Source organism: Sus scrofa, chromosome 6, assembly GCF_054392235.1.
Source record: "Sus scrofa isolate SSC_HxYL_T2T_F1_AM1 chromosome 6, Sscrofa_HxYL_maternal_Yorkshire_Landrace_v2.0, whole genome shotgun sequence".
NCBI classification, from domain to species: domain Eukaryota; kingdom Metazoa; phylum Chordata; class Mammalia; order Artiodactyla; family Suidae; genus Sus; species Sus scrofa.
In genome coordinates, this window is record NC_139388.1 from 57,048,446 (window position 1) to 57,061,543 (window position 13,098).

The window sequence follows — 13,098 nt, forward strand, 5'->3', positions numbered from 1 at the left end:
TCCCCTGTTGCTGTGGTGTAGGCCGGCGGCCACAGCTCTGATTAGACCCCTAGCCTGGGAACCTCCATATACTGCACGTGCAGCCCTAGAAAAGACAATAAATAAATAAAGCAAAAAAGGGGACATTAATTGGAGGCAGGCTGGAGTAGCACAAGCAGCATTAACTACTGTGATCTGAGAAGGGTAAAGCTGGGGCGCCTCAAAGGCAGTAGGAATTTGAGCTTTAGCTCTGCCATGAATGTCTCCATTTCCAACTTTCATATACTCAATTCTTGGGAGAAAAGAATCTGATTGGTCTAGCTTGGGTCACATGCCCACCTCTGGTTCTGTCACCTGTGGCAGGAAGGCTGGTACACATTAAAGATGAGGCCACTGGGAGCCTCCTCCTCAGATACCAGGAAACTTCTCCACAGGCAGGCCCAAGAGAGGTAAATTAATTTGCCCAAGGTCACAAGTTAGTGGCAGGACCAGGGTAGTTCTACCCTTAAAGTTGGGGAGGGAAAAGGGCCTCTATCCTTGGCCTGAGTGCTCTAGAAGGTCCCACTCTGGCCTTCTTCCAGTCATTCCCCTTACAGGGTAAGGATTCCATGGGATTAAGGAAATGTGCCTGTCTGGATCCCTTAGCCTTCCCCCTAGTTCTCGACCACATTCTGGATACCTCGGACCCTTGGCATCTTCTGCCCAGATAACCTCAGACTTACTTCCCAGGCTTTTCCGAGTTTCTTCCCTGGTCTGTCCCTGGAGTGCAGGCGTTGTCAAAGTGTCTGCATGTGTACGCCTGAGGCATGGATGTTTTGGTGGGGAAGGATGGGCAAAGCCTTTTGCAAAGTCAAGTGCAAGGTCCCCTCTATTGTGGAGCAGAGCCAGAGGTGAGACAAGAGTGGGGCAGCAGCCTTCCCAGTGTAGCTCATTCTGGCTACACAACAACTCGGGACCCGAGCCACGTCTGTGGCCTATACAACAGCTCACGGCAACACCGGATCCTTAACCCATTGAGTGAGGCCAGGGATCGAACCTGAAACTTCATGGTTACTAGTCGGGTTCGTTAACACCGAGCCACTACGGGAACTCCCCCATTCCATATTTCTCATTCTCTTCTCTGCCGTTGAGAAACCTGGCTCCCCAGATTCTCATTGTCTTTTCTTGTTGCATTAACCGCATGGATGTAATCAGTCCCCCATCCTGACCTCTGGGGATGCCCTTCTTCCCCTGGCCTGCACTGTCCACTCCAGCCGGCCCCCCAGCTTCTCCATACACGCACTCTTTCCCTGCCCTTCTTCAGTCCCAGCAAGTGGCTTTTGAACTTAGTTGTTTAGGAAAGGGAAAGGAAAGTCAGTCCTTTATTCATATTTAGTTGTTTATATTTAAAAATATAAATATATCATGGCATATTAAAAAGAAATTTGATTTCGGTTTCAACCATATTTCCTCCTACCACAGGGCTCTTGCAAAGGGAAATCATTTTCATAGCCTGGAGCTTTCGTTCCATCCCCTTTGCTTGTTCTTCTTGCTGGTATTTATTAGTGTTGTTATTTGTTTACTAATAAAATGTTTTATTGAAAATCTTTAGACACGTATTCTTGGTCACTGGTGCAGGCACTTTAGCAGTGGAAATACTGCCAGAGTTAAGGAAAGAGCCGGAATGGAAGTAGGTCTTTAGACTTGCTGTCTTCCTTGCGTGCAGGGAGTACACGTCATTGATTACTGTGTCCCCGGTACCCAGAGGAACACACAGTAAGTGCTCAATAAACAGTTATTGGATTTGAGTGGCCTCAGCTGCTTCTAATGAACAGCAAACCTTGTATAATGACATTTCTCCTAGAAATGATGAGGAGCTACTGCCTTGTGATTCAGAGCCAATGTAGTTTATCTCTGAGCAGTTTTGTCTTTTTTTTTTTCAACAGAAGGTGGTCTTCTGTTCCGTCAAAGAAGCGCTGGAAGTGGACTGGAGCAGTGACAAAGCAAAGGCAGCTCTGAAGCGCACGACCTCGGATTACTTTCTCCTTCAAGGTGAGGCCTCGCAGCAGAGGTTCCCGGTGGCGCTTTGTGCTTTGATTTCTGCAGATGTGGCTGCAGAGTCCAAAATGTTTCTTGAGGTTTGCCCTGAGTCGAGTTCCTCCTTAGCTGGTTCTCAGCAGCCACCTAAGAACAGAGTGAATGGAGGGAGTTGAGGCCTGTCATTAAGCACTGGTTTCTTAATGGTTTTTGTTTTTGTAATTATTTGTTGAGATGAACTGCCCTCTAAAGTTGAGCCTGAGGTAACAGTGTCAAAAATCAAGCTCCTTTCATCACCACATTTCCTTTTTGTGAGTTCTTCCTGGGCCTCAGAACCAGCTTTCCTCTCCTGAAAGGTCTTTTCACCTGTCTCACCATCGTTGCAGGTGTTAGCTAGGTATTGATTGCCTTCTCAGTGTTCTCTTGCCTGGCACTTAGATTTTTTAAAGCTAATTTAAAAATAATCGTGAGCAACAACAACAACAACAACAACAACAACAACAACAACAAAGACAAAAGACAAAAAGACAAAAAAAAAAAATAATCGTGAGCACTGAGGGCTTACTCGCAAGCGCTATTGGGTGTGAATACTCTTAGCATCCTTGTTTCACAGACAAGGCGACTGAGGCACAGAGAGAGCAAGGTTGCTCATGTTCTCAAAGTAAGCAGTAAGTGTATAACATCAGTTTGTTAATTAGTGTAAAAATTATCCGTATCTGTTATAGAAACTACTAGAAAAGTACACCCAAAAAACCCCACTTGGATGTTTTTGTGATTTGGGGGGTGTACTTCCCAGCGTTTCCCCTGTGCCTGGCACATAGAAAGCCCTTAGTAAACAACCGGTAATTTGCAAAGGTTTGGGGTATAGCCTCAGCATTTCTTTTTTTGGGGGGGGGATCATTTTTATTTTTTCTATTATAGTTGGTACCTGAGCATTTCTAACTGCTGTTCATAAAAGAAAAGGAGACAACTGATATTTAAGTTTACCATAATCTGGGGGTTCTTGGTGTGGGGGGGCAACCTTGCCCTCCAGGGAACATTGGCAGATGCTGGAGACATTTTTGGTTGTTAGGACTGGGGTGGGGTGGGAGAGGTGTTCCTGGCATCTAGTGGGGAGAGGGCAGGGGTGTTGCTTAATATCCCCACACACATGCCCCAGGACAGCCCCCTGTGTCATTAGGGCCAAGGTTGAGAAACCCTGATCTAACCTTGGCAGTTTCCAGAGTATTCTCTCAAATATCTCATCGTCACAGCTCCATTATGAGGTAGAAAATGGTGCATACTATCCCGTTTGGTTTCTTGGGATGAGGAGACAGAGACCCTGAGAGGCTCTGTGTCTTGCCTGAAAGGACACAGAATGCAGATGGTGAAGGGTGTGCCGTGAGTGGGCCAGGTCTTTGCAGTCTAATAATTAAACGCCGTGTGAGGTATCAGACTCCATTCTCAATGCTAGGTGAGTATTAGCTCACCGGATCCAGGCCACATTCACACAGAGTAGCTGCTCTACCCCCACTTAAAGTTGTTTTGATAGGCACAGACTAGAGTTCCCTTCATGGCTCAGCAGAAAACAATCTGACTACTATCCATGAGGATGCAGGTTTGATCCCTGGCCTTGCTCAGTGGCTTAAGGATCCAGTGAGTTGCCATGAGCTGTGGTATAGGTCACAGACATGGCTCAGATCCCATGTTGCTGTGGCTGTGGTATAGGCTGGCAACTGCAACTCTGATTCGACCCCTAGCCTGGGAACTTCCATGTGGCGAAGGTGCGGCCCTAAAAAACAAGGAAAAAAGAAGAAGAAGGTACAAGGGGCTGGGGAGTAGGCACATTGTGGGGAAGAAGCAAGAGCTTTAATTTAACCCCATGACACAGATGGCAGGCAGTGGCACATGATTGTTGAGCACTAGCACTTTGAGGGCAAAGCAGACTTGGCTTTTAGCCCTGGCTTTGCCAGTTTTTTAGGTGGATGATGTCAAGCCCCAGACTTACATTCCCTGAGGCTCACTCAGATCATGGGGTTTTCACAGCCCTTGCCTTAGAGGGCTTTGTAAGGCTTGGTTGATGCACATGCAAGAGGCTTAGCACCAAGCAAGTCTTAGAGACCTGGCTTAGCTAGTTGTGTGCTGCAGGGGGGTGTAGGGTACTTTGCTTCTGTGTAGTGGAATTTTAGGATTGACTCATCTTACCCTTAATTTCATACTTGAGTAGATATTATCATGGCAGCAATTTTAGTTTTCTGCCTGTGACATTTTGTTGGGTAATATACTCCATATGTTTACTTTCTTCTAACTGTACTAGTTATCTTGTTAGCTGCAAGTTCCCAGGGTTTAGACTTGGTGATTAAAAAACTATGTTTATAGTTTATAGTCACAGAATTTCTTTATTATGATAAAAAACACACACCATGAAAATTTCCATCTTAACCTCTTTTTTTCTTTTTTTCTTTTTTTTTTTTTTTTGTCTTTTTAGGGCCTCACCCTTGGCATATGGAAGTTCCCAGGCTAGAGGTTGAATCGGAGTTGTAGCCATTGGCCTACGCCACAGCAACACCAGACCTAAGCCTCTGCTGTGACCTATACCACAGCTCACGGCAACGCCGGGTCCTTAACCCACTGAGCGAGGCCAGGGATTGAACCCGAAACCTCATGGTTCCTAGTTGGATTTGTTAACCACTGAGCCACGACTGGAGCTCCCTTTTGTTGTTGTTGTTGTTGTTGTTTTTGTGCTATTGTAAATCAAACATTGGCAACGTTCTAACTTTGGAATGTGGAATGGCCTTGGGGAGTACCCAACTTGAATGAACGCTTTTTAGGCAGTACTCATGTAGTACAGTTTTTGTGTTTGTGGCATCTGAAAATGGTTATTGTATGTTGAACACTACTTGCTACCTTTAGGAGGCACTGTGCTGAACATGTGATATATTTTCTTTCTTTCTTTTTTAAAGATCCCATGTATGTATGTATGTATGTATATCTTGTTTTAGGGCACACCTGTGGCATATGGAGGTTCTGGGCTGGGGTCGAATCCGAGCTGTAGCTGCCAGCCTACGCCAGAGCCACAGCAGCGCCAGATCCGAGGTGCGTCTGTGACCTACACCACAGCTCACAGCAACACCAGATCCTTAACCACACTGAGTGATGCCAGGAATTGAACCTATGTCCTCATGAATGGTAGTCAGATTCATTTCTGCTGAGCCATGCTGAGAACTCTGAGCCACAACAGGAACTTCTGATATATTTTCTTACCATCTTTGGAGTATGGTGGCTTTTGTTTTTGTTTTTGCTGCACCGTGGCATGTGGAAGTTCCTGGGCCAGAGGTCAAACCCGTGCCACAGGGAATTTTATTTTATTTATTTATTTATTTATTTTTGTCTTTTTGCCGTTTCTTGGGCTGCCCCTGCGGCATATGGAGGTTCCCAGGCTAGGGGTTGAATCGGAGCTGCAGCCACCAGCCTACACCAGAGCCACAGCAGCGTGGGATCCAAGCTGCATCTGCGACCTACACCACAGCTCAGGGCAACGCCGCAGCCTTAACCCACTGAGCAAGGCCAGGGATTGAACCCGCAACCTCATGGTTCCTAGTCAGATTCGTTAACCACTGAGCCACGACAGGACCTCCGGGAATTTTAGAAAGACTGAAATTGAACATAGTTATGACTTGCTTGAAATCGTACACTTGGTTTTATAGGCAAAACCAGGATTTAGACCATGAGTTCTGTTTTACCCATGGACTGTGCTGTCACCTCTATAATATGCATGTCTAAACTGAGTGATTTTGTTAAATTTTTGATCAGCAGTCCTGCATGTCATGAAAACAGGGTCACCACTGTAACTACAGACAATCCTGGTTCAAATATGTATTAGACACAAAGATTATCTGAATTCTGACCCAGAGCGTCATCTTCCTTTACCCAAAGAAATACTTAAAATTTATTATTTATTTTTTTTATTTTTTGTCTTTTTTTTTGCTATTTCTTGGGCCGCTCCCGCGGCATATGAAGGTTCCCAGGCTAGGGGTCGAATCGGAGCTGTAGCCACCGGCCTATGCCAGAGCCACAGCAACACAGGATCCGAGCCACGTCTGCAACCTACACCACAGCTCACGGCAACACCGGATCGTTAACCCACTGAGCAAGGGCAGGGACCGAACCCGCAACCTCATGGTTCCTAGTCGGATTCGTTAACCACTGCACCACGACGGGAACTCCTAAAATTTATTTTTATTAGAAAATTATCACATAAAAAATTTTCAAACAATTCCCAAAGGTGTAAAAAGTAAGCTTTCTTTCTTTAAACTCTTTCTGTTCCTGATTACCAGTGGAAACTACTGTTGAGAATTCTCTTGAGTGCCTTCTTGAAAAATGATTCCCTGTAATCATACATGTGTGTATGTATGTAACCAAACTATTAAGCAATTTAGCAACTTGGTTTTTTTTTCACTTGACGGCCCTAAGTGCTTCAGAAAGGATCTTGGAGCATATACAGAATGACCCCATTTGTTTTGTTGGCTACAAAATATATTTCTTTGCCTGCACTGTCTTTGTGACAGTCTCATCTTGAAAGCAATTTTGTTTTCAGTTTTTCCTAGTCCTACAATTGTTCCCAAGAGCCTTTCTAGGAATGTGACTAATATACTGATGATGCCGAAGGAATTCCTCGTGAGGTCAGGGGTTGTGGTATGATATGCGGCGTGAGGATACCTTGTGGAGAGCCTGACCATGTTTCCCCATTGCCTGATGGAACACTTAGTAGGTGCTCGGCAAATAGTTTTTGCATGGGTGACTGATTTGCTTGTCCGTCATTTCTTCACCCTGGAGGGAGAGCGGCCTGCCCATTGGTGCCCCCACAGGATCCTCCTGCCTGCCGACTCCCCTGGGTACCCATTAGGTGACATCCCAGTGTCACCCTGGTCCTGGCCTCCCCCTCACACTTAGACCATTCGCAGTTCAGCCTCTGGTAAAGCAGCTGCCCTGCCGTCTATGTGCGTGAGTCTGCCTTGTTTGGGTGTTGAGTGTTTTTCCAGTTTACTTAATGAGATAGTGGCCAGACCAAACGCTTCCTGCTGCATTTTTCCACTATCTGGAGAGTTGGCCTCACCATCTTTCAGCAGAAGGTCTCATCTTTTTATTATTCTCCCATGGCATGTTGCAAAACATTAAGTGTGAGCTGGTTTCCTGTGGCAAAAAGTTGACTTTGATTTGTTCTTTTTGAGGTTACTGTGAGTTTATCATAACAGGAGTGCTAAAAATATCGGGTCTAGTATGGAAACAGCATCTCCTTACCAGCATGAACAATAACATGTAGGTTTAGCCCAGAGCGGGAAGAAATGGACTTCATCTGCAGGCGAGTTACTTAGCAGAGAATCCTTGGCAATCTTAACTTTCTCAGTCTGTCCTGATGGGTCGTGGAAAAGTACTTAGGCCATTTTGAGCCACAAAATTAAAGCTGAAAATAATGTTAGACCAGACATTTTTTGAGCACCTGCTATATGCCAAATCTCGTGCCTGGGAATCATCAAGGGAAGACGAGTAAGTCTCCTTGCCAATGGAAAAGACAAATACAAACAATTCTAGTCCTCGTGAGGAGAGCTATAACAGAGGGCTATTGAGAAAGCTCGTGTTGTGCTGGCCGGGTTTGCAATATGTGTGAGTTATGCCATAATCAAAAGCAAAATGTTACGGGAGCTCGGGGCGCTGAGGGTCTGGCTGCCTTTGAGAAGTTTGGGAAGTCTTCACAGAGGAGACCTCTGAGCTGGATTTTTTTTTTTTTTTTTTTTTTTTTGCTTTTTATTGCTTTTTAGGGCCACACCCATGGCATATGGAGGTTCCCAGGCTAGGGGTCGAATTGGAGCTACAGCCGACAGCCTACACCACAGCCACAGCAACTCAGGATCTGAGCCTCGGATGTGACCTATACCACAGCTCAGGGCAACGCCATATCCTTAACCCACTGAGCAAGGCTAGGGATCAAACCCAAGTCCTCCCGGGTACTAGTCGGATTTGTTTCCATTGCACCACAATGGGAACTCCCTCAGTTGGATTTTAAAGAATGGGTTTTTGCCAGATGGTGAAGGGAGGTGAGGCCATTGTTGACAGAGGAGCAGTGCATGCAGGCAGCCTGCGGTGCAGAGACCATGGCACAGTGAGACTGGAGCTTTGTGGGAACCTGCCAGAGATGAGATCAGAGCCCCACTTGGTTAGGTTTTTATTCTTACAGCCAGTGGTTTCCCAATTAGTAGGAGAATATCAGGGTCACTTGGGAAACATTTGGAAAATGCAGAACAGATTCAGGTTTTTGGTTTTGTTTTTGTTTTTAATGGCTGTACCCAAGGCATATGGAGGTTCCCAGGCTAGGGATCAAATCAGAGCTACAGCCGACAGCCTATACCACAGCCACAGCAACTCAGGATCTGAGCCTGGGATGTGACCTATACCACAGCTCAGGGCAACGCTGTATCCCCAACCCTCTGAGCGAGGCCAGGGATTGAACCTGTAACTTCATGGTTCCTGGTCGGATTCGTTAACCACTGAGCCACAATGGGAACTCCATACATATATATTTCTTCGTTCTGGCTGTTGCTAGAGCTTAGATGCAAAGATACTCTGGTAGCAGTGAAAGTATTTTATGCCCAGGTCATGATTACTAATGTCCAAGGAACCAGGACTCCTTGGAGAAATGGTTGATTGTGGGACTGGAGTAGGAAAATTACAGGTGCGCTCGAGCATCCTGCTATGCCAGAAAGTAAGGAAGTACTCAGAGAATCATGGGTCATGTCAAAAGGTTACAGGAGTCGAATTGAAGGGGCTCCTACTATCCACACCTCGGACAATTTGAGGATCAAATAAGTGATGATGGTAATGGATTATAACTCAGAATAAAATAGCCCGTGAATCTATACTGATGGATAATTAAATAAGTGAATTAATGAGAGGGGGTTAATTCGATGGATTTTGTTATATTTATAGTTATACAACCATCATCATAACCTAGTTTTAGAACTTTTTTTTAACAGAAGAATAACAGTAAATCAAGCAGGAATGACAAAGATTTTAAAAAAATCTGTATTTGGAGTTCCCGTCATGGCTCAGCAGAAATGAATTTGACTAGTATCCATGAGGACGCAGGTTCAATCCCTGGTCTCACTCGGTGGGTTAAGGATCCAGCATTGCCTAGAGCTGCAGTACAGGTCACAGACGTGGCTTGGATCTGGCGTTGTTGTGGCTGTGGCATAGGCTAGTGGCTATAGCTCTGATTTGACCCCTAGCCTGGGAACCTCTATATGCCATAGGTGAGGCCCTAAAAAGAAAAAAAAAAAAACAAAACAAACCACAGCCCTGTATTTGATCATTATTACAGTGGTAAAAATTGTCAAGAGACATTGATGAGGAAGTTCCCTGGTGGCTCTGCAGGTTAAAGATCTGGTATTATCACTCCTGTGGTGGGGCTTTGATTCCTGGCTTGGGAAATTTCTGTATGCCACAGGCGTGGCCAAATAAGAAAGAAGAAACATTGATGGATGCTGAAACTAATAGGAAAGTTTGCTGTGAAGCAGGATAGATGTCCTCCCAAGAGAGACTAGAGAACCTTTGGCTCAACCAAGAGGCCGCAGTTAACATTCCAAGAGGACAGATAGGGGTTCCTGCCTCCTGATAGATGCGCCAAGAAAGGACACACCACCACTCTGGTTTCCTACCCAGAGTGGGTAATCTCAGTCTAATAATGAGGGAAACTCAGACATATGTGGATTGAAGAATGTTCTGTAAGGTAAATGGCCTGTACTGTTCAAAAGTGTCATGATAGACCCAGGAACTCCATTCCAGATTAAAGGAGAATAAAGAGACACGATTGCTAAATGGAACACAGACTTCCAGATTGGATCTGAGAGAAGAAGAGTTTTTTTGTTTTTTTTTTTTGTCTTTTTGCTATTTCTTGGGCCGCTCCTGCGGCATATGGAGGTTCCCAGGCTAGGGATCTAATCGGAGCTGTGGCCGCCAGCCTACGCCAGAGCCACAGCAACGCAGGATCCGAGCCGTGTCTGCAACCTACACCACAGCTCTTGGCAACGCTGGATCGTTAACCCACTGAGCAAGGGCAGGGACCGAACCCGCAACCTCATGGTTCCTAGTCAGATTCGTTAACCACTACGCCACGACGGGAACTCCAGAAGAGTTTTTTTCTTTTGCTCTCAAGGACATTAGTGGGACAGTTGGTAGAATTGGCAAAAGATCTGTCGATTAGATAATGATACTCTATCAATGTTAGGTTCGTAATTTTTTTTTGTCTTTTTGCTATTTCTCTGGGCCGCTCCCGCGGCATATGGAGGTTCCCAGGCTAGGGGTCGAATCGGAGCTGTAGCCACCGGCCTACGCCAGAGCCACAGCAACGCGGGATCCGAGCTGCGTCTGCAACCTACACCACAGCTCACGGCAACGCCGGATTGTTAACCCACTGAGCAAGGGCAGGGACCGAACCCGCAACCTCATGTTTCCTAGTTGGATTTGTTAACCACTGCGCCACGACGGGAACTCCAGGTTCATAATTTTGATCATTGTTTTCTGGTTATTTGAGAATATTCTTGTTAGGGGGAAATACACAGTGAAGTATTCAGGGGCAAATTTCAAATCATTTAGAAAAAATATATATATAGATATAAATATAAAGAAATAGTGATGTATAAATAAAATTCTATGAATTATAAAAATAGTGGAAAATGTGGTAGAATGTTAGCATTTGGGGAATCTAGAGGGCGTTACGCAGAAATTCTGTGTACAGAATTTTTCTGTATGTCTTAAATTATTTCAAAATTAACATAATGAAAACCAAAAGCTACCTCCAGAAAAACTCAATTCTTAGCACCTGGAAAAGTCCTGGTATTTGACGGCTGGTGAGCAATACCCGCAAAGGCTTTATCTGTGCTGGGTCCACAGGAAGGGTACCTGTAGCAGTACATCCTCCTGTCTTCAAATGTTCAGTCCCCCCGGGAAGGGGCGCTAGAGGGCTGCTCTCCCACATTTCCAGAGGCGCCTCTCCTGTGGGGGACCTAGCATACCTCGTGACTGAGAACAGAGCCGATGCCTCCGGTAGGAGACGGCATAGCAAGAACCACCCGCTGGCCTCCACTTGGACCCTTGCTCTGCAGAAGGAATTTTCTCTTTCAGGCCCAAGTGTTAGGCAGACTGTAGGGCGGAGTATTTGCATATAAGCAACTAACTGCAAACGGTGACCACGAGAGCCAGGCAGGACCTTACTAGGGATAAAAACAAATGCTGGCTTGGCGGCAGGTACTAGGAGGGACAGAGGGTGAAGATGGTGGCCTCTTTTGAGAGTCACTTTACCCTGCTGAGCCTCATTGTTGGGCGGATTAAAGAGGAGCTGTGCAGTGTCTGCTGCCTGTGTTGGAAACCAGTTGACAATGGAGCGGTTCCAACCTATTTGCCGATTCCTCTTCTGCAGAGTATTTATCAAGTTCAAGAACTTGACTGGCAGCTCTCTTCATCCAGAGCCCTGGACAAGCCCTCTTCGGGGCTCTGTGGGACTGCGTCTCCTCTCGGCCTTCGTTGGTGGCTTAGCCCCTTCAGCCTTGCCCTCAAATCTCTTCCTTCTAATCCATTTTCGGTCACCAGACCCGTCACCAGAGCAATCTGTCTACAAACCGAGCGCCATCCATAATTGTCTTGCCTTCAGGAGACAGTCTGGCCCTCGTGGACTGGCCTCCGAGATCTGGGGCCCGCTGACCTCTTCTCCTCGCCACTCACTCTGCTCCTTGAGCCCGATGCTCAGCATTGAACGAATTGCTGCTCCATGCAATCACCCCCTTGTTTCCACAGGCATTTTTTTCATGTTCTGTGCACGTGTGTCGAAGAATTTCCAGGCTCATATCAGGGTGAAAGGAAAGAAGAGTTTATTGAGAATAGAAACACTGCTGGCGCAGCGCGACGACTTTGCTGATAATCAGGGAGAGCCAAACCGGGGTGCCTGGTCGTGTCTGTTTTTATAACTCAGGGAGAAAAGAGAGGTCTTAGGATGTACGTGCTGACCTGCCGATTGGTTGGGAAGGACGGGTCTTCTGTTTGGTTGGGGGCCTAAAGGGTCCCAGAGGGGCGGGGTATGGAGTGGGCCACATACCTTTCCAATAGGGAGTAGGAAGGAGCAGGCCAGGTTGCTCAGGCGGGGGGGGGGGGGGGGGGGGGCGATGGTCAGGGTCTGGTAATTCTTGTCTTGGCCGAAGGCTTTGAGTCCAGTCTCCTCGAAGGGGCCTTGAAGTCCAACAGTTTTTACTCCTTGGAACATCCCGCTTTGTCCCCTCCCACGTCTCACTGCTCACTCTGATGTGCCTTCCAGGAGTGCAGCTCCCCTGATGTGCATTGGGTTTCCTTTTTGGCATCCCGGGTGATCGAGGGCAGGGCCCACAGCACGCCGCCTCTGAACAGTCCAGCACAGGCCTGGCACAGAGCAGGGCCTTGGTAAATACATATTGATTGGTTGTTGCGGGCACTTGTCCCCAGTTGGGAGAATCCTGCCATTTCTTAAACTGTGGCTTCTTTTATTTCTTTAGGCCCCCCGTAAAGCCGTTTTAGATGGTGCTAATTTGCATAGTTGGCCTTTGGCCTTGTTCCCCGACAGGGTCCTAGGCAGGCAGTACCTCTTAAGCCCCAGGCTTGGCTGTAGGACTGTCCTAAACCACCCAAAGGGTTAAGGGGTCCTTCTTCTCTCCTCTTAACTCCTCATGTGCAAGGAACAGGGGCTGGTTAATAACTGGCAGGTAGGAGCTGGCGAGGTCAGACCTAGGGCCTGCCTCCAGAGAATGAGTATCTTTTCTAATGTGGCTGATTGTTCTTGGTTTGTAAATCTAGCCAGGTAAGTTTGGAGTTCATGCTTTCTTATTCCTGCCAGTAGAACCTTCTCAGTCACCTAAGCCTTGCTGTTTCCAGATTTGGATTTGGAAGAAAGGAATTTAGGTCTCACTCTGTCATATACTCCCTGGCCTTGAACCAGTCCCTTCAGCTTGTGGCTCTGTTTCCTCATAAAGAAATGGGGGAGATGCTAATCAGTCTTCTTCCCCTGCTCATGTAGAGGAGCGAGCCTTCTGAATGAGTCTCTTTTCT

At 46.6% G+C, this 13,098-nt stretch overlaps 1 protein-coding gene across 23 annotated transcripts in view; it reads left to right on the top strand.

Annotated features, from left to right (window-relative positions):
* The window catches only part of SAE1 (SUMO1 activating enzyme subunit 1), a 68,578-nt gene that overhangs the window by 33,429 nt on the left and 22,051 nt on the right, over window positions 1–13,098 (top strand). For 22 of the 23 annotated variants that reach the window (XR_014806430.1, XR_014806419.1, XR_014806420.1 and 19 more), the window contains one exon: window positions 1,905–2,010. Coding sequence is in view for 5 of the 23 variants with exons in the window: in XM_003127243.5 (XP_003127291.1) it covers window positions 1,905–2,010 (106 nt within the window). In the remaining 18 variants the exon portion in view is untranslated. Of the gene's footprint in view, window positions 1–21; window positions 2,011–13,098 lie in introns of those variants that run through there. The other variant, XR_014806433.1, reaches the window with a different exon arrangement.